The sequence below is a fragment of the Pyxicephalus adspersus genome, chromosome 7, assembly GCF_032062135.1.
Source record: "Pyxicephalus adspersus chromosome 7, UCB_Pads_2.0, whole genome shotgun sequence".
Lineage (NCBI taxonomy): Eukaryota > Metazoa > Chordata > Amphibia > Anura > Pyxicephalidae > Pyxicephalus > Pyxicephalus adspersus.
Window position 1 is genome coordinate 16,254,913 of NC_092864.1, and position 22,304 is coordinate 16,277,216.

Consider the following 22,304-nt stretch of genomic DNA (forward strand, 5'->3'; position numbering starts at 1 on the left):
CCTCTGCAGTACGTTCCCATTACTAATGGTGTATCAAATATTGTATGTTAATTTGCCAGAAATGCTTTCTGCTTCTACTTCCTGTTGGGATGACAACACACAACATTTTGGTGGACTGAAAGGTGTCAGCCTCCCCCGAATCTTTTATTCCTTTATTAAAACCTCCTCCATCTATTCTGTTCTCCATAATTTGAGGACTAATTATTCTTTAATGTGAGGGTTAAGCCCTCACATTGTCTGTTGGATTATGGAGATTATGGGATTATGGCTATGGAGAGGGGGAGTATGAGCAAACAGCACCCCTCCATAGGGGATCACAGCCATTTCCGATTGATTCTGGTCAGGGTGGATTGATGAATGTCATCAGGGATCCCTGAACCACATTTATGTGACCGTTTGTTTTGGGCGAAAATCATCTGACATGCACACGAATGGGGGAAGGCTAATTAGGCTTTTTTGAGATAACACAGGAAGTTTACACAGGACAGTTCTGAATTTCTGACAAGATCAATGGATACTTTTTTTTTCTTTTGTACTTATCAAACAGAATATTAGCAGCCAGTCAGATTTTCATCACAATTCATTGGATTATGGAAATCTGATTGGTTGTTATAGGCTATTGCTGTGTGCTGCATGGTGTACACAATCATTTCACTTTGCAGTGCAGCTTTTGTTAGAAAAATAATCTTTCTTGGGTTTTTACTGCTTTATGCTGAATCTTGTCTTAAACTTTCTGTCCTGCAGACAATGATTTTGAGCAGACAAGAAGGGAGAGAAAAACAATAGCAGGGATGCAAACCTGGTCATAATATTTATGTCTCTGATAAACTTTCAGATGGCAAAAAGTGGTTCTAATCCTTTCCCACCAAATGTAAAGCTGGGATTACATATTAATGCTCATTTCAAGCTTTCCACCAATGCCCCATACCCCAGCATTTATACTTTTTATGATTTAAATCTTCTGGACGGTCATTTTGTACTTTGGTTTTCTCCTAGCAATGTGCAGTGCTGGATGATGCTGAAGCCTGTAAAGCTTTCTAATTATTCCACTACAGAGCCACCTAAGAGTTAATCTTTTTAGAAAATTAAATACAAAAATGTGGAATACTGAATACATATATTGTGGATGTACAGGTGGATTTGTAGTCTGTGCCCTTGTGATCACCTTGTGTCCTCCTTTCTATACATGTTGGGGTCGGAGTGACCTGATTGGAGGAAAGTAATGGTTTAGTTATGCCCGATGGGTAATGAGAAAGAAAGCAACTGGTACTAAGCAAAATATAATCTCATACTAAAAATGGCAAGTTTTTTCACATTGTAATGAAACAAGGTAAACATGAGCAATGGTCATGTAACAATATGAATAATAAAATAATAATAATAATTGGTGGAGATCAGTGTATATTGTAGTAATCATAGAATCGAGTGCTGATGCTATTATCTGGATAGACATAAAGAAATGCCAGCTTCTCCCTGCCTGACTCGTGCCAGGTAAATTATATGACAATGGGCCCTCCCTGGGGTAAACTGAGTCGTCTGATTTTGCTGTTGGAACTGCTGCTGTTTTGAACCATTGTACACATCCAATAATGATAAGTACTAACTACCGGTAAGTGTTTTGTGTCCTTCTTGTACCCTTCCTGACACTTGTAGTCCCACAAATACTTCCACCTAGTTACAGTAAGAAATCCTGTGAGTTACTCATGGAATGGCTCTATAAAGGTGTAACAAGGTGGGGTATTTTTTGATGCTACAAGGGTAAAGAAAGGCACAAAGGTGCTGCTTAACTAAAAGTTAGTACAGTACTTATCTTTATTGGATGCATACAATGGTCCAAAACAGCAATAACTTGTACAATGGCCCAACAGCAAGACCCGGGTTTACCCCGGGGGGGCCCATCTTTATATCCTCTAATTGAGAAGAGCCAGGCAGGTAGAAGCTGGCATTTTTTTTGCAGGTATCCAGAAAATGTCATTATTTCTACGATACATGTAATTAACAATTATACACTGATTGTGACATGACCATTGCTAGCTCATTGTGACCAAACATCTTTGGTATAACTTCTTCATGTTGAGGCCACCAGCAAGAAGAACAATGAGCAGTACAGTAGAAACATCAGCAAATCCCCTGCATAAATCAGCAGTGCAGATATACAGCTAGGAGGCTTTAGGCTTAGAAGTGCCTAGGCACCCTCACATACCATGGAGTGCTCTGCTATTTTCCAGTGTACCATAGCCAATCTTTATTTCTTTAATTCAGGGCCACTTAAAATGAATCAATAGCAATGAAAAGGAGTGCATTATCTATCTTACACGTATTATCTTACAGGGCAATGAAACAAAATAATTTTTAGCATAGTAGAAGAGTGCATTCGTATTTGTACCTGTGCATTTGGCACTCACTATAAGGCTCATCCACCTTAATTTACCATTATTTCTTTTCATCTGTTCAGTATGTCTTTCTTATAATGCAATTTGAATATGCAACACAACCTTACATCTTTTAAAAGTATATAATTCACATTTGAGGCATTGCAATGAAAGTATATCTATTTTTTATTACAGCCTTTCACAAAAACATGTAGAAAACTGTGTTTATATATATTAAAACACAGTTGATGTACAATCACTAGAGGACATAAAATCATCAAGTCATTTCCAATATTAACCAGCAGGTGGTGGTATTGTACAAGGGTAGATAAATGTACCAATACATTTGCCTAAACTAGCTAATGGGCCTGATTTATTAAAAAGCTCTCCAAGGCAGGAGATGATACACTTTTATCAGTGAAGCTAGAAAACCTAGAATGGATTTCTTCAAAGAGTTTCCTGGACCAGATCCATTCCAGATTTGCTGGATCACCCAGCGTCACTGATGAAAGTGTATCCTCTCCAGCCTTGGAGTGCTTGAATAAATCAGGCCCGATGTGTGAACAACCAAGTAAATGTGATATTTCACTGATATTGATCATTGACTGAAATATGCTGTGCTTTACTTGATTTCACTTCACATTTCACTCAACCCTGGTGGTGACCCAGTAACAGATGTTGCTAATAGTGGTCTCTTGTACACCTTTAAATAACTGAGCTTGTACTGAACTCATTTCTCGTTTCTGTATCATCCTCATTCCTAATCTAGGTCATATACATTACATTTCATGGTAAATGAGAATAGTTTTTCTTCACATGAATAAATCTCATTGTTTTGCCCAATAGAATCTGTTTCAGAACAAAATTGTGGTTTTAAAGTTAACCTGTGCTCCTTTGTATGGTTCCTGCAAATACAGGTAGTCCCCGAGTTAAGGACATCCGACTTATAGACGAGTCCTAGCTACGAACAGGGCTTCCCTGCTCGCTCGTGTGCAGGACAGAGGCTTGATGGGTGGGAAGGGGGTGGTTTGCATGACTCACAGAAGAAATCTTTTGCTAAACACAGATGAGATCAAGCTCTTCTGCAACCTCTTGTAACTCTTTAATGACCAAGACAAACTCTGCAGTTGTTTCTTTTTGCATATAACAGCACAGCTTGCTCCAGAAGGTAATGAATGTCTAGGCTCCATCATTTTTTTTTTGTTTTTTAAACAAAAACTGCCACCACCATGCTGCATGATATGTTGAGACAAACATCTATCCTAATTGCATTTAATAAAATAATGTACTTCTTCTGACTTACATACAAATTCAACCTAAGAACAAACCTACCATCCCTATCTTGTATGTAACCCGGGGACTGCCTATAGCAAACTCTACAAGGGTCCTGCTAGTAACTTCATTATTAGAAGAACGCTAATGCCCAAACAACGATCCTTGTTGCAGGAGTTATTATAATAGTAAAATGTATACATTTGAAAATAACTTATGAAAAGACATTAATTTGTTAAAGATATATTTGTCTTTTATTCAATTTCATGTATTCTCTGGACAGCAATAAAGGGACAAAAGATTAATTTAAAGCAGTCTGCCCTAACTTGAATTGCTGATTCTTCCAGCTCAAATTCACCCGGACATTCATGCACCCCACACCGTTTGCTATAACTACACAGCTCTGCCCGTTTTATTAGAAATTATTAGATAATGGTTCTATAGCTTGCTGGTTGGGAGGAAGCCCCCATTTTATAAGCTGCTGGTAAAATAAAAATTTATAGTAAGAGACAGAAAAGTATTAGTTTCCATTGATTATCCGAATACCCAGTGATACATGGAGGTAATTCAGCTATAAGCGCAATATAAGAGGAATGTAGATCCTTGTCCTGATCTTGCTAAAATCCAATGCTGTGGCCAATGTGAACAGTGCTCATCTTATAGGAAAGCACAGTGGTTGTCTCAGCTTGATCGTTCATCAATCCGCCTTGACCTGCTTTGGACATTAAAAGAAAGCTTGATACTTAAACCAAAGGCCGGCTGTGCAGCTTCACAAGGGCCCTGTAGGATCTGGGTGGGGAGGGTGCCAGGTCCCTTTGTGTTCATTGCTCACTTCTAGAGGCAAATAAGAAGTGGGAGTAATTTGGATGTCTTGGTTTTGCAATATCCAAGTGGTATCTGGCAGAATACACCGGTGTCATTCCATGTCTGAGACTTTCACCATTTCCACTAACACCATGTGGGCAGCTAGTGAAAGGGAAGGTTCCGTCTGACTGCAGTTGCTTAATAGGATTTGAGGTATTGGAAAAAGTGTTGGCCGGTGAAAGAAAAAACTCCTATTCATTGGTGATCAGTGGCGCTATTAATGTATTGCCCACCATTACAATGTTGGGCAATGCAGCGCTCCCTTACACTGGTTTTACATTGGTAGTCAGAGGAAGAGGTACTGCTTTACATTGGTGGTTACAGCAGGACAACTTCCCCAATAAAATGGTGGTCAGCAAGAAAGGAACCCCATAACGTTAGTTATTATGGTGCTACCTTACAATGGTGGTCAGACGGTGATTATGTTGAAATATGTAGACAACATTAGATGGATAATCAAAGCATCGCTGTACATAGCTCAATGAACCCCTAGAAACTTCCAAGGGAACCCTGTATAATAAAGCTGATTGATGAACAAGGTCCAGCATGCAACACAATATTCTTCTACAGTCCCTATGCAACTAAATGTGCACGCATACCTATATGGAAATTTCCAAGTGATGCACAAACATGTGTCAAGTTATTTAATAATTAAAACATTAAACCCACCTTCAGTCATTAGTTTCCTCAGCTCAAAATAGATTGGGGAAGGGTATGATTTTTGCAGCTTATATCCCTTTTTTGTCCTAGCAAAAAAAAAAAGGGGGATAATAATGAAAAAAATATCCAAAACTATAAAAAAAACCTTTGAAATTGGGCTTTATTAATTCTTCCTAATGAGAAGATTTTCTTGTAACACGGGTTTGTCTATGTAACAAAAACTGCTTAGGGTGTAATAATAACGAAATTATTAATTTATTTTATAGCAAATATAGGAAACTATTTTATAAAAGTACCAGACCATAGAAGTGCAATTAATAACACCTTCTCCTACACACATTAACTTTCTACAGCAATCTAAAGTTTTCAGTGTCAGGAAACTCCTCACTAATTCATTCTGTGTCACGGAAATGTTTTTCTTGAATGAGCCTTAGAAGATATTTGCTGATTCTTACATAGCACATTCAGCTTTCTATTTTAATTGAGAAATTTTGCGGGGATTTCCATTTTTTATTTTGTTTTCAAACAGTGCAAATATTCCAAAACTGCTAAATATGTTGGTAAAAGAGGTCATTGTTTGGAGATGTGTAGCAAGCCGACACGTAACGCCTTAGTTAGTTTTTTTTTTTGTCTACAATGAATTCTAAGGTCATTTTTTGACTTGCAGTTGAATGGTGTAAATTCCCCCACCTACTAGATTGTAAGCTCTTCGGGACAGGGTCCTCTCCTCCTATATCACTGTCTGTATTAGTCTGTCATTTGCAATCCCTATTTAATGTGCTGCGCTGCGTAATATGTTGGCGCTATATAAATCCTGTTTATTATTAATATTAATAATAATAATAATAATAATTGTTAGCCTCTTCCAGGAACATAGCAAACTGCTGCTATGACTCCAGGGGTGGCAAACTGCTCCACAGGTAAAAATGGTTGCATGGGTTGCTCTTGCATTTGCAGTGGCGGTGCAGTTCTTCTCCCAGAGGAGGAAATGCAACTGCACAGCCAGAAGCAACAATGCAACACAAACAAGACTGTACAAATGCTTTTCCAAACTGCTTCCATACAGGTTGGGAACATGGTTGAGCATGCAGTACATGGCTGCAGTTTACTGAAAGTCTGGAAGGGAACCTTACCCTCTAAAATGCAAACTCAGGGTTTAATGGCAATGCTATGTTCTTTTGAACAGATGTTGATCTCTGAAGTTTTTAGAATGGTGTAGGAATCTTGAAGCAATTTTGGATGGTATGATACCTGTGGCTGTAAACGACTTTAAAGCAAATCGTCTTTATACATAGAAGGTCCACCTGCATTATCTGGGCTCCCTCTAAAAATCTTTTCTTAATTGGTAACAAAAAAAAAAATTATTCTTAACTTCCACTTCCACATCAAACACTGGGTCCTTCCAGGTAGATTCCTGTGGAATGCAAATCAGGCAAAATCCTGCCACAAGACACTCCAATCCATTGCATGGCCATCTTCATCTGGGTGCTCTGTGGTCCTCAGGAATGCAGGAGGAAGATGGGGGTAAGGAAAGTTTATTCTAAACTTTTAGATGAGTTTTGTAACTAAGGGTGGGTATTTTGAGGAAGGAAAGGACCCAGAAGGTGTAAGTGGGCACTGAATTTTAGATGTGGGTCCACTTTAAATATTTAAAGTATACTGAATGCAAGAACGTATTGCAGCTTGCCAGGGCTTGGCAGTATTAGTTTTCAATTTTAAGCTTTTTTCCTTATATTTGATCCTGCTTCTCATTTACCATATTGTATCCACAGGACTACAAATACCTCCCTCGGGCAGGCGCTCCGGGCACCTCCATCTTCGCATCTTCTTCACAAAAAACCAACTAAATAATTTTTACTTTACATTAAAGGGTTGTCTACTCTTTAGTGTAAAATAAAAATTCTGAGTTTAGGTACACTTTAAGCTCTACACAGATGTTAGATGAACGCCACAATACTGTCATCAAAACAATCCTTTGTGATCGTTTCCATTGACAGATGAACAAACGAGCGCAGTGTACACTGTATTCCCAAATGGTCATTCATTAATTACTTTCAGCAAGCCTATGATATCTGAAACATAAAGTGTTTTTTAAACAACAAAAATATGCAACTTTATTAAAAAAAAAAATTCTATCAAAGACAATGTACATAAAAACATATCAGTTTCTTATCTCATTTACAACAAATGCAATACAAAACAACAGACATAATACTGGAGAAATCTCGGTCCAGCCATATGACAGCCAATTACAGCATATATGTCTCTGTACACCCAGACATCTACATCTCTCTCTCTCTGACTACAATCAGATATTTGCATAGATCTGTAGGAACATAATTGTGCCGAGGGCTTCTAAGGTGTCGGGAATTCTAAGGTGCAGATTCAACATTGGAGGAATTAAATCGTCTAGATAACCCATGGAAACATCTCCAGGAAAATGATTATTTAATAAATTAGGACAAACTATGGAAGTGTAAGATTAAAGAAGAGGAGCACTTGTTGCTCAAATACTAACTTTCTGGACTCCCCAAGCTTTTTTTCTTGATGTCCTGCCAATAATTCTTTAATTGAACCATCAAATATATTTCTGAAATGGCAGAGATAGTACATTCTATAAAGTTATATCAAAGAAGAAATTCTGGCATTCCTTTACAATTTACATTCCACCCTGGACTTGGTGATGACAGGCCAAGGGAGGTGAGCAAAGAACATTCACAGGAGACCAGAGATTTTTTTCTTCTATACAACAACATAACACATGGCATGGTACATTTACTTTTCTATATGCTTCTAGTGCTGCATAAATGATAACTTCTTAATTTGTTGTAACATCAATGGATGATGATAATTGTCAAGCAAAACACTTCAAATCACTATATCCTAATGCTATTCACATATCTTGTCATATATGACAGAACATTTGTTTTACTAAACCTTTGAAAACAGAAGAAGAAAATAAAAATGCCAGAAATGAATAATGATCTTAGTGCTGGTGGCCCGAAACAACTCGGCATGAGGAGCAACCTAATAAATAGTATTAAATTTAGTAAAGACTTGAGTCTTATTGCCTCCTGTCCAATATATTGCACTGGGGACATGCTTGCCATATGCTTTGCATTCTTTCGCTGCCTTAAGTCAACACTGACATGCTTAGTAGGCCTATTGGTCCTAGAAAGTCATTTAAAGTTGGAGTGAACCCATTTATACCCACTTTCACAACACTGCTAATGTTTTACCTCTTTGAAAGCTCCATAATGGAGCTTACAGAAGATTGATGGTGTCACTTCTCTCTTACATGATTGGTGCTCAGGCTGAACACTTCATCATAAGAGGAAATCACATATACTTCCGAACCATTGGATATTTTGTGGTAGGCTACCTCCACAGCATTGTATATTTAGCCATCTAAATTCCTTTGGCATCTTGTTACTATTTTAGAGTTCTTCCTGCATTGCTCTAATGCAGTAGGACTTCAAGGTATATGGGAGCACATAAACCTCTTCCTTGTGACAGTGATCAACCTGAATGACAAGTTAAAAAGCTTTAACACTGCAACATGGGGAAGATATGGGCAGCAGTGACTCCATCCATAGGTGGTGAAGTGAGACACCATCACTTACACAAAACTTATGCAAGTGGACTCAAGGAGCATGAAGGTGGCTAGTGTGCATAGATAGGTGAGTATACTGCCATTTAGACCTGCATAGACAAAGTGACATTTGAAGACTTCTCAGTGTTCTCCTAAGGTACTTTCCCTGATCAGTTGTACATGGTAGCTGTGGCATGTGTCAGCTCTAGATCTGTGAGTTTACCTTACTTAATTATTACCAAAATATCCACTGTCCCAATCTGGTTTTCTGTGTAAATGGGGTAGAGGGGACCAGGCCGTTTAATCTTTATTATCTGCCCAGATGTTTGTCCATGTAAACTGGTAAAATTAAGGGTGATAAATAAAGGCTTTCCCTGGTACCTGGCTGCAGAAGAGTACATTTTGGTAGTAGTGGGTCTCCAGCCCTGGCTACAAGGACACACATATAGGCCATGCAGAGCCGGGACCTTTCCTACTATCATAACCAGCAATCTGGAACAGACCACAGGTCAAGGAAGTACAGATTTATGGTTTGGGCAAATAGATACCAGGGACAGCAGGGTTGGTTGGAATTATCTGCCCCAAAATCCAGTTCTGTACCTTGAAGAAGATGAGAGAGAGTTTTATACCTGCTCAACACCATTCATAAAACCCCATCCACAGCAAGACCTATACATATTCAGCTAAGTCAGGACCATAAAAAAATTGATTAAGTATCCAAAACTAAGGGACTCTAAATAGGGTCATCCATGACTGCTGGAATTCATCTGGAACAGATGTTCACAAGCATTTGTTAATCATTTTGCAACAACCAACATATTCACCTTTACATTCAAGTCATCAATGATATATATCAAATTTGTTACCTGAAATGGTACCTATAAGCAATCCCTTTGCAAAGGTTCTGGGACAAGTGTTTCGATCTGAAAAATGAGAGAGGTAAAGGATCCTGACATATTGTAAATTATGGAGTGGGCCACGTTGGGTCCTCTGCTTTAATATTTCTGAAGATGACACCAAATAGACTGCGGTGGTGGTAATGCTGCGATGACCACAAATTACCAAGAGCTTACCAGTTTTTAAAATGTCACGCCACTGGTAGTAGTTGCAATATTTACTAAATGTATGTTTTTTACAGGGCGACCAATTATTTTCTTGCTCCAAAACCAAACAATAGTCTCCTTTTCTATACTTCTAGAGGAGTATTGTACTATATTTGCAATGGGAGCATCAAATTCCTGCTTTGGCTTTGAAGGTGCAGATACCGTGCCGTTATTCAAGCTACAGGGCTGATCCAACAAGGTCATGCTTATCAGACTGAGCCTACAGAAGAGCTGGGCCTACAACAGGCCTCCTTCACTTGGTCCATAGTCTCTTTGATTATTTTTCAAAGCTTGTCAATAGTCCAAAGTCAACTCTCTGTGTGCATTCATTTCAATGCTTGTGTAGTTCTGTGGTGTCCTGTAAAAGTAAAGGATACAATGGTAATGCTGTGATTTCAATCTGAAGAACTACAGAAACATAACTCTCATTTTCAGTATAAGCAGCAACTATTTTCATTATACATCATAACCACGCTGCATGGATAAAGAACAACATCAAGTAAAAGTCAAAATGTATAAATCGTGTGATCTCTGTTGATGCAGAGAATATTAGGTACTTGGTGAAGACTGGTTGGGTTTGTTGCAGTGGGTAGATATGGGAAAGTCTTGGTATAACTTACCCTGTCTAGGCATCATAGAGATTACATTTTCATTTTTTACAGAATAAGGTATGCTTTTTTACAATTTTTTATGGATATGTTTTTACAGCATGTAGACATTATAACATAATTATGTTGCAACTAAATCCCCTTTAATATGGAAACTCTATGGTCCTCTGGAGTTACGTTTCATCAAGAAACCAGGTCAGGTTAAGGCAACATCTTACAGAGTGTTTTCTTTAAAATGTCACCAAACCTTGAGTGGAAAAGCCTGCCTCCTTCCAGAGTGCAAAGTGAGTAAAAACAGTGGTCTTTCTGCAGAGGTCCAATACACCCCTGCTGAATCAGACCTATATATATATATATATATATATATATATATATATATATATATATATATATATATATATAACCAGGGTGTATTCTAGGAAAAGAGCCTTAGATATGACTGAGCAGGAACTTCCACTACTAAGCCTGAGCCCCGCAGAGAGACCGCTCCTTCCTTCCAGAGAACGTGTTCTTCTCTGCATCATGTCTGCAGGAAACAAGCCTATAGGTGCTTTCTAAGAAAAACAAATCATAAGATTTTGAGCTATATATGTTTTGATGAATCCTATTTATAATAAACTGGCTATAATTGAAAGTTTACATGGGCCTTAAACAACATAACTGAAAGCTGACCCTTGTAAGCACCTTGTCGGTGTAATTGTTTAGAGAAAATATCTAAAAATAAAAAATAAATTCACATATTAAACACTATTGTAACAATTATTATTAGAAAACAATATTTTTAGCCTAATTTTCTATCCCCGCTCACCTTTTGCGCAGGTAGATTATAAATCCGACAGCTCCACATATTATAAGCAGTAACAGCAGCACAAGAAGAGAGACCTGCCATGCCTTAAAGGATCCTGACAATAACAAATAAAAAAAAACACAGGTCAGACAAATATATTTCATTGCTTTTCATCACACTTGCAGATGAACAGCTCTCATCGTTCAGCACAGTTAAAATAAAAGTACGGGTCAGACCTGCCTTGGCATTGAGCGATCCTGCTCGGTCACCTGCACTTCAGCAGCAGTTCTTAAAGAAGCAACATCTGCACATTTGACAGCGGGAAGCAGTTAGCGTTACTGTACTGCTCACTGCCTGCTCCAATCGTTCTCTATGGGACTACCATGGGGAGTAGCTATATGTAGCATCTCCCCTGAAGCAGTGACTCTCTGGCATGATAAAGTGATAACTGCACCACAACCTTATGACCAATGTGAACAAAGTCTTAGGTATGACTTATAATGATGTGCAGGTGCCTTGCATTGATGAGTTATTATGCCAAGCAAATATCACCACTAATGCCCCCCACCCCCAATATTTTGTTGCCTCCAGATGTTCCCACTTACTGTGCCTCCATGGTATGATTCCTTCCACATTGACAACCACTATTACTGGATCAGGAGCAGCTACATACCATAATTAAGTCTTTGTACACACAATCTGCAGCTTTGCCGAAATTAAGCACCCGCCGGACCGGTTCAACCCCACTTTCTAATTTTTGGTAATCACACAATTGGAACTCCCAAAACACTGCACACGTGCATATAATATTCTATCCTTGTGGATAGACAGTAATTGTTTATAAACACAACATGACTTGTGTACTTTCAGTCTATCCACATCCCATTGGCAAACTAAAATGCGGTTGCAACGTTGGCTGGCTGCCGATTTCTTTTCAGCTCTGATCATTCTTTTGGACTGGAATTAATAAATTGCTGTGTGTACTAGGTCTAACATTGATGCTTGGAGGATTTGCATAACAAATAAGTAGAACAGTATAAATCTTTCAAAGAAAAAAACAAATAATGTTTAGAAACTGCTGCAGTTGGATTCTATAGATTGAGCTGCACATGCTCACCCTCCCCCTGCACCCACTTTATTCACTAGGAGATCGGAGAGAAATACCTGGTACATATAACACAGTCCCATGTGAAACGTATGTCTCTGGGCTAAGAAGATTAAAAAAATCTACTAGAAAGCGTGTAATTAACACATAAGATTATAAATAAAGCATATCTTATTGTGGAGGTCAGGTGGAGCCCCTAATTATCATCAAGCTATAAAAAGGAGCGTCATGACTTTCTTCAATTTTCCTCCGTAACCAAATGGAAAGAATAATATGGAGAGCACAGCAGGGAAGTGAACCTATTGCTTTGTGCTACATGGGTGGAGCAAAAGTTCACTTTGACCACAAAATCCAAACCGCTTACTCTAAACTGCACAAATATTGTCTACATCTTCAAAAAATGTAGGTCAGACTTGCTCATAAGAGTACAAAGATACAATCGCTTTGAACACTTACTTAACAGGGGTTCAAGAAAAGTTTTTGGTGAAATAGTAAAGATATTTATTCTTACTGTACAAGGTTCAAAATGTTACAAGAATAACACTTATGTATAGTGGATGTTTTCTTTTTATCTATACCGGGAATCTCAGACTTTTTTTTGCAGAACTCATGTATAGTGTGTGTGTGTTTTTAATCCCAGATCTTAACGCGATTCGCCCTTTTTTTCACAGGGCTATTGGGTGAGTATGCCAGTGTAACCATATTTGTATGTGATGGTTCAAGACTTATTAGGTTAAAGGAGCGATTTGTAGCTTAGGTTTAGAGTTATAAGAAGGATTTGTAACTTATTACATCATTTAGGCCTGGATGACTGTAGCCTGGCTAATGGAATTATTTAATTGATCCTGCAACCTTCAAAGCTACAACCAAGTGAAGGCCACCACAGCTTACAAGGTAACCCCTTATAAGAAAGGAAAACCCTACTAAGATGTATTTGTATCCCTCTACCTTATACACTAAATATTAATATGCACATATACATATGTTTCTACATATAGGTCCATTTGGAAACTCCTTTCCACCTTTACAAACACATTCCTTTAGAGAAATTCCTGGAATTTGTGAGTTCTTCCTGCTTTTGATCCATTATAATAATAATATTTTTACTCCCAAAAAAGTGACATTGATACAAACATATCTCACACAGTGTTGGTTGTACATCTCATTATCCTGTAAAGAAGCCAAAAGGGCAAAACGCATCAGAGATTCCTGCTCCAAATAAAAAAACACACCCACTATACTTCTGCTGTACTTGTAATAATTTGAACCTTGTTTAGCAGGGGTCCCCATGTGGGCCACAGCTGTCTGACAAGTGGGCCCCGGCTCTAGCCGGGTCAGGAGAAGGAGTCCGCTTGGGGGGGCGCACTGGCCAAGGCCGCAGACCACGTCTCCAGTACGCAATGCAGGCTCATGGCTGGTTGTGTCTCTGAAGTGGGCAGGTTCTGGCATCATGACGTCACTCTGGGGGAAGTTTCTTCTCCTTTGAATGACACACGGCTCCTCATGCGCGGTCCGGAGTCTGTGCATTTAGTGATCTGCGAGCTCCAAAAGGTTGGGACTACTGTTGTATTATATTCATATATTTATAAAAAAATACACACAAAAAAAACTCTTTTTCCAAACCTTCTATTAAATAGGGGTTCCAAACACTTTTCCTTGTAATTACTTAGGCGTTAGCTAAAGAAACTAGTCTGACCATCAATATAGGGGGGACATCTGTGTTTAAACATAATTCATACGTTACTCAGAAGAATGTTACTTCATAAGTGCAGCTGCATAAATACCAATTGGAATTTATCTTATGTTGGTATTTAGTGTTCTCCAAAGCTCTAAGTCCTTATGGAAGAAGTGGGCTTGCTCTAGGAAGAAGTGATGCAGATATCAAAATGCCTTGATGGATGTTGAGAAAATTGTTTATATGCACATCATGTAAAGTGTTATAACACTTAATATACGCCATTATTATGCATGAAGCTGAAAAGTTTTGTTTCTCCCTAGGACTTATATTATGTGGAATTTCGATGCTAGCAAAACTTCTTATCAGCAAGACTGATAACGTTTGTTTTTTTGTGAGAAGCCAAACTTTTAAGGTAGTTTCTCCGGAAACGAATCTTTGGAAGTTTCGGTTCTTACAAAAATAAAAAACACGTTTAGAAGTTAAGGTGTGTTTAAAACCACTACTGTATATAAACCTGCAAAATTATTGGTTATCAGACTACTCTACTTAAGATAGTACAACCATATTCTCTGTATTGTATTCTCCTTGCTCAAGAAAATAAACAGAAGCCTTCTAGCTTGTTTTCCATAATCAACTGACTGAGAGAAGTTATTTTTCCCACAACAATGGACAAGACAGTACTAGCATACAGAGCAGCCTAGGTAATGCCTATATATGATGCTGAGCCTCCATTATTGAAATAAATAAAATCCAAAGCTGGATGTCCCCCAGCTAGGAAATATGGAAGGCTCTATCATGTGACTTTCTGGTGCTTCTAATGCACACTGGAGGTGCTCACAATATGCAATGAAATCAAAGTACCGGTACCATTTGTACCTGAACATCTGTACAAGACTAAGGGGAAGGCTGGAATTAAGCTTTAACAGGAGCCCGAACGCAAAGAACACGTGGGCTTGGCTAACATCTAGGTTGTAATATAAATAGTCAAGGATTGGATGTCTCCCTTTGGCTCCATATTAAAATAATGTCAGAAGCAGAAAGACAGAGGTCAAAGTCTTGAGCCAAGTACATGGCTATCCTCCATATTAAAGGTCAGACTTGAATAGAAAAATAAAAGTTAAAGGACCAGATAATATGGGATCTTTATATTAGTTTGCAAATACAGCCTGGTAATGGCATTTGTGTCTATTTGTGATCCAAGTCATCCAAGTCTTCAGCAACACCAATCTGAGAAATCTCTAACCATTTCCCATTCTACGGAAAAAGGAAGAGGTACCCTGGCTGTGCTGAGGTGTGAGGGGGCAAGTTAAACATAAAAGTTATGATCTAGCTGCTTAATATATCCCCCAATTACAGTACTGGGCTGCCAGCTACCTCAGGACTGGGTGTTCTTTTTACCTTGTTTCTTTTCCACCATTAGACATCCTGTAAAGGACCCCAGGGATTTGTCCTGCAAGGCCTGGGAATGATTGGCAAAGTCGTTGTTCCATTTATGAATAAGTAGTTGGTCACCATAAGTACTCAAGATGTCACCGGACAGGGACAGCTTGTCCTGCATACACATTACAATCAATTCTAGGGGAAGAAATATTAAGAGAGGATTCAGAAACAAGTAATCAATGCAATGTGTTACATACTGTAACCAATCAGACAGAAGCCGTGTGTTTAATTATCAGTCCTAGAATTCTAATAAATGGTAAAATATATTTAAAGCCCCAAGTTTTCTTTTTTTTAAATTTTGGATAGAGAGGTGAAGGACGAGAACCCCTGTTTTTTTCAATGTCGGGTCTACCAGGACTAAATAAGGGGGAAAATCCACCAGAACATAAAAAAGGTAAGTCTTCCACTTAAGTCATTATTTCCATTTAAAACTATATTAGATCACTTTTGAGACTTTTTCTCTCATGTTCTGTTGTGTCTATGGTACAGAATGGAAAGAGGACAGGGATGATAAAAATAAAAACCTATAGGGGGCTTTAAGGTGGATATTCCAATAAAATGAAAGGTTGGCTTACATTTTCTGAGCCCCTTTCCAAAATCAACTGATCTTACTAGGTGAAAAACTTGAACCCTGTCTTCCACATTTCTGGATGGTACATCATTATCCTTCCAGGAAGACTCCTGTGGAATGCAGAACAGGGGAAATCTTCAGGAAAATCTTAATCTATTACAAGGACATCCTCTCATGAGTATTTGGCTGCTCTACAGCCCATGGAACTCTTCTCAAATCAGTGATGTTGAGTTGATAATCTGGGGAAAGGCCCATAGAGTAGAAGTAGATTTTGCATTTCAGTGGAAAGCCCATAATCAGTGTGAAGGTTTGCTTCTGTCTAGTAAGACCAGTTCCTGCTGCTCCAGGTCCTTGTACAGGATCACTGGTCTTGTATCAGCTTCCTTTGTCTAGTTTTCTACAGGTAGCTTGTAGCGGGGACTGTTGGGTCCCTCCCAGGGCTGTGCACTCTTCATAGGCATGTCATATGCTATACAATGCAAACCCCCAAAAGTCTGGGAGGGTGCTGTGCCATGAAGGAACATTGACAGGTCCCAGACAACCAAGAATTAAAATTTTATCAGAGGTTTATTTTATTAATAATATTTACTGTTGATGTGAAGAACCTCTTAAACTCTTCCCCCAGCTGCAACAAAAGGTCCACAAAACTTAGGTCTCAGACCTCTGAACATAGGAAGCCCATCTGTATGCATTGTGGGATGGATCAATGCCTCCTAACAACCAGTTCTGTTGAATTCAGGAGTACGTAAATGGTGTCTCAACACATGGGTCTTTGGTGTCTGCAAAACCACAACCATTGATGTTTAAGTAATCCTACTTCTGAGGCTTTGGGCCCTTAGGTGAAGTCTTTAAACATCATAGCTTTGAGATTACCCGGAATACAAGCCATCTGATGTATAGCTTCTTACCTTGTATATATGAAGGAGGTACAGTGCAAGAACAGTGGGTCTCAATGGAATGGCTCAGCAGGATCTTCATTCTATCCAGTGCCGATGGCTCTCTTGTCATCCATTCAGAGCAATCTAAAAGCAGGATAGACATTTTTATTTGTAACACATATCTACTACATTTGCGTTAATAAAAAAAAATTGCATTTTACAACAAAGAAAAACAAAGTAGATGCCAAATTACCCAGGTTGGAGTCCTTCATACACAGATCAAGCTTTATTGAGGTGACCGTGGAGGGACATATGTTTTCTGAGCCAGGGCTGGATTGTTGGACGGGCAAAAGTGCAGTGGAAGATCCCCCGGAAAGACTACAGCGGCTTAGAGACATCAACCTAAAATCACAGTATTCTAATTACCAAAAATACCTTTATTATTCATGTCATGATCATTTTCCTACTTTTCTCCACTATGTAACCCTGGTTTGTGGATTGGCCAAAGCCACCGATAACATATTATTACCAATCCCTATTGCATAGTCCCAGTTTGTGGGCAGGGCTAGGTTGCAGGGAAACGGCTGTCAATCACCCAGCTGGATCCACCCCCGAATATGTGGGGAAAGGAGGGAAAATTGGAGCATGTGCACAGAGGTGGCAATGCTGCAGAGGGTGCATCAGCATGCAGAGCGTTGCCATCAGGAATGAGAAAGTAACCGTCAGTATCACCAGATCTTTACTACCCTCTCCATTGCCTTTACAAGAATAAAAGGCACACAAAAACAGCATCTCTTATAAAGAAGAATATTTTGTGGCTTACTGATACTTCTAGTGTCACTTGGTTCCCCTATACCTACAATGACTTATTACATTGAGGTATGCTGAAGATTAATTTGTATAGGTGTGATTTGTTACTCACCGATGTTCTCCATACAATATAGTGGAGTGTGTATTTAGGCTTCTCAGAACTTCAGATGGTGTGCTACTTTCCCACGTGTAAACAAATGCATCCACAAGATCTTTTCGCGTCAAGGCGGATCCTATAGAAAATAACTCAGGACGACCCTTGTAGAGTGCCAAGGCCTCAGGACTGAGAGTGTACGGCCTGGAGAAAATGGGGAGCTGCTGATCTGCAGACCAAGAGAAAATATTGGGTTGCATGTAAAATATTTTTATATATTGTGTATTTATATGTTTTAAATATACTTTATACATTTTTATGTTATATAAATTAGTTGAGAGGGCAATGAGATTGTGGTGCGGATAGCGCTTCTTTATGCCACTGAATACCCTAGAAAATGAATTGGGGTGGTAGTGAGCAAATCTGCCAATCCTGGTTCTTTAAGAGAGCCGCCAGGAGCCATATGGGGCTGCTTGAATTTGAAGCAAACCTGCACCTACCCTTTAGGTTGTACATTCAAATAGCAATGTGCACGGTGACATACAGTATATGTTGATGGGATTCATTTACTGGGAATTTATAAAGTTTGTATTATTTTATTATGTGCTCTATGGGAATTCTGTTTATTACACATGTAGGGGTTGCTTCCTGCCAAGAAATACAGTACAGTGATTGGACTTGTCCTGTTTACTCAATGCAAGTGTATCAATCAGCTGAATAATATAAACCAGATCACACGTCTTATTCTGTAAAGATGCACTGACATACAGACACCTACCTTATAGACTGAAAATCTCACTGTAAGATATGCTTATAAATATGGAACAGCAAACATGAACAAGTGCGAGTCATATTACATTGACTTTCACATCAACAATGCAATGCTTGCTGCAAATATGTTACAGTTTTCTTTTAATATAAGACCTCAGAAGAGAGATAAATACATGATACGTGGAGGGTGTCAGTGCAGCTGGTTACCAGCAGCTCAGCATACACAAGGCAACCAATAGGATGTCAGCTGGATGGATGTCCTGGCAAGTACCCAGCACAGTGCTAAGAATAACACAGCCTGCAGAGTCTACCTAATACCTGATATTGCAATTCTGGATAATCCCCCTTACTCAGTGCCACACTTCCATGTGTCACATCTGCCAAGCCTGCCATCTAAAGGATTCACAGGACTGCTAAATACAAATTGAGATGTGTTCCTCTATTACCTAGGCAGGTTCTCTTTAGTTCTAAGTACAAAGTAAAATAAATTGGGAAAAAAGAGCCATTTCCATTATTTGCAATCAAAAAGAAACCCTACATCCCCAGAAGACCAAACTGTTGATCCAGAGGAAGGCAAAAAACTCCTTCCTGGTCCCCTTGGGATATACTGCGGATCAATGACCTATAGCAATGTTTCTCAAACAGGGTTCCTCCAGAGTTCCAATGAGCAGTTTATGACTCTCAGGTCAGTTTAATAGATACCAATGATCTTTTTGGCTATCTGTAAGGGTGACATTCTTCCCACTGACCAGCAATATAAGAGGAAGTCTTCCTATTGACCACCACACTAATTTACTGTGACCTATGGATATAGTAATTATAGAAGGGATTCCCTAAGACCTGAAAGTTGTTTCAAGGGGGAGAAGAAAGGCTTCTCTATGGTGTTATTTCTTATGAATTTGAATTTATAATTCATATACCTGAACATATGTTTCTCTCTTGGTATTGCAGTAAAAAAACCTTTACACTATTGCTAAATATAATTTCAGTCCCTTAAAGGAACACTTTTATATGGAACTGGGGCAGCTGCCATTTGTGACTTGCACAGAGTAGAACATCTACTCTAGGATTGCCAGTCATGTGACCATGCATTGATCATGTGACGCCTTTATAAGGGATTGCCCAGCTGTGATCACATGATATAACCAGTAAAAATATAATGATTAATCCCCATGGGATCCAGCAAAAGCTGCAATTTTGGCAGCAAAAATATTTCATGCCCTTTACCATTGAGATAGTGGGGTGAACAGAGATGCAGGGGGTCCCTATTTTACAAAAGGGATGTTTGGTGGATATCAAAATCCAAATTGTTGGATATGTGATAATCCACATGTGAAATGGCCACTTGAAATCCCCATGGTGGGACATGACCGTCTTGAGTTTATCTGGTTTAGAGAAAATCATGAATAACAGTCTATAGGCTTTATTTTTAAAAAAGGAATCTGGCATTCCCTCAAATATTTCCTGGTGGGAATCAATTACTGCCATTGAAACACATGGACCTAGAAGATTACCAGCAGGAAATATTTGGGAGAATTTCAGATTCCCTATTTTTTATATAAATAGAGCCCTATATGTTCGTGTCTATGTTCTGTAACAGTAAATGGTTAAATGGTTAAATCAGGTAATATCAAACAAGCCATGCCAAATGCCACTTACCACCGGTGCCATTGGTGCTGATCACGTACAGCCCTCTGTCTCCGATCACGCCCTGCACACCAATCCTTTCATAGACCTTTCCTTCTCTGTTATACATGACCAGAGTGTAATCCCGGATTCGCCCCCCGGGGGGGCCCTTTAACTCGATGAAGCTATATGGCTCTGATCCTCGCATTAACCCCACCTCACTGATCAGCAGGGTTATGGGGGTAGAAGAGGAGGCAGGGGGAGAAGACATTTTGGGTCCGGAGGTGCCAACTGGGATGATGGGTAAAGCCTCACAGTCATTCGGAGTAAGGGGGGTGATCCTGGTGATCTGCAAAGAGAATAAGTTATGTTATGGGCATGCTTTAAGAGGAACTTGTACTACAAAAATACTAAAGCCACCAATGCCCATTGATGGTTGTTAACATATACGTTTTGAGTCATTTAAGTTGTACAAGCAAGCAAAATTAAAGTTCCTCATCAGCACATTTGTTCTGACCAAACTGACAGAGAATTCAATACATTTATTAATGACTTTATCTAATCTCATTCTTAAAGAAGAGAACTTCCTACAAAAAAGTCAAATTTTGCCGCAGTAATTATCACCAGTGGTGCTGTCACCTCTGCAATCCAGCATCACACAACCCACTTCCTGTTAGCCTAGGCTGTCACAGACACGCCCCCTTAGAGGAGCGGCATCACATGGGCTGGGCTCTCAGTGGCGCAGAACAGCAATCACACGTCATTGTGTCAGCTCTTCTGTACAAGGGATGGGGCAATCCTAATTAGAGAAGAAGGGGGGAAGTCACTACTGCGGCATTACCTGCCTTGTGTCAGAGGCGTTTTATTTATTTTTAGCATTTGTCTATTTTTATGCTGATTAAAGTGTGTTTGTTTGTTGAGTTCCTAATGGCTTGTCAACCTACCATATGCATTACAAGTCAAATATATGTTAACCAAAAATTATTATATATTTTGTTTATGAATATGGAATATTTCTGCATGATTGGATGAATTGTTTAAGGCGACAGCATTTTTTGTTTCTCTCTTTCTCTCTCTCTTTCTTTCTCTCTCTCTCTCTTCCTTTTATCACTTTCTCTGTCTTTTTCTCTCTCTCTCACTTTCTTTTCTTTCTTAATTCCAGAGTTTTATTTTTGATTCTGGCCATGTCAATCATGGGATCAGTTCTGTGCTGGCATGTTTATTTCATATCCCCGGGCTGCTGCATTGGAGAGACAAGACGCAATGTTTTTAGTACGTCTCCGTGTCTCCATAACAGCAGTTTTGGAATGCAAACTGACCTCACCAGCACAGATCTGCTTCCTTCCTGCATCTCCTGTAGGTATTTTTCCGCCATGCCTGTCACCTATCTCTGTTTTGATGATTGACAGCCCCTCCTAGCAGGAAACTTGTTTGTAGAACTGCATCACTGTACCATGGAAAGCAAAGTTCCCCGACTATTGCTTGACTTTACCAAAGCTACCCACCTGCCATATTGCCAGCCACCCTCTGACTTAAAGAAGAAGGGTGGAAAAAGACCTTATGCAACCACAATACAAAGATACTATTTACGGTCAACAAAAAATGTATACATATATAATATATATACCGTATATATATATATATATATATATATATATATATATATATATATAAATATAATATATATATAATATAATATAATATAAATACTGATAGGATTTATATGTAGCCTGTTATAAATGGTATTTGGCTGACCTGGAAATCAAACTTTAGTACTGACTGAGGATGCAAAGCACTACAAGAGGCCCCCATGTGACGCAGAGTATACCAGGGCTTTGCCATTTCCTCTATGCCATTAATTCCATTCTCCTACCTGAAAAGCATTGTGGTCCAGTGGTTTTAGTCCACGGCATCGGCTCAAGGATTCATCTTCCACAATAAACCTCTCATCCTCGTGTACAGCTTCCTGTCCTGGGGTTAGGACCTTCAAAAGTTCGGAGGCATCATCCTTTGCCTGGGATACATATACAATAGCATCTACCAGTCCATCCGCTGTCACCGGCATATTTACAA

General features: G+C 39.0%; 1 protein-coding gene across 1 annotated transcript; it reads right to left on the reverse strand.

Moving 5' to 3' along the window:
- Positions 1-7,255: 7,255 nt before the first annotated feature.
- On the reverse strand, positions 7,256-22,296 carry LOC140335187 (uncharacterized). Its single transcript, XM_072417635.1, has 8 exons — positions 22,105-22,296; positions 20,265-20,580; positions 17,853-18,063; positions 17,184-17,332; positions 16,961-17,074; positions 15,440-15,616; positions 11,280-11,373; positions 7,256-10,221 (listed from the first exon to the last, which is right to left on the reverse strand). Exons 1-8 carry the CDS (start codon positions 22,294-22,296, stop codon positions 10,158-10,160), a joined length of 1,317 nt encoding a protein of 438 aa, XP_072273736.1. The 3' UTR covers positions 7,256-10,157.
- Between the last annotated feature and the right edge of the window lie 8 nt (positions 22,297-22,304).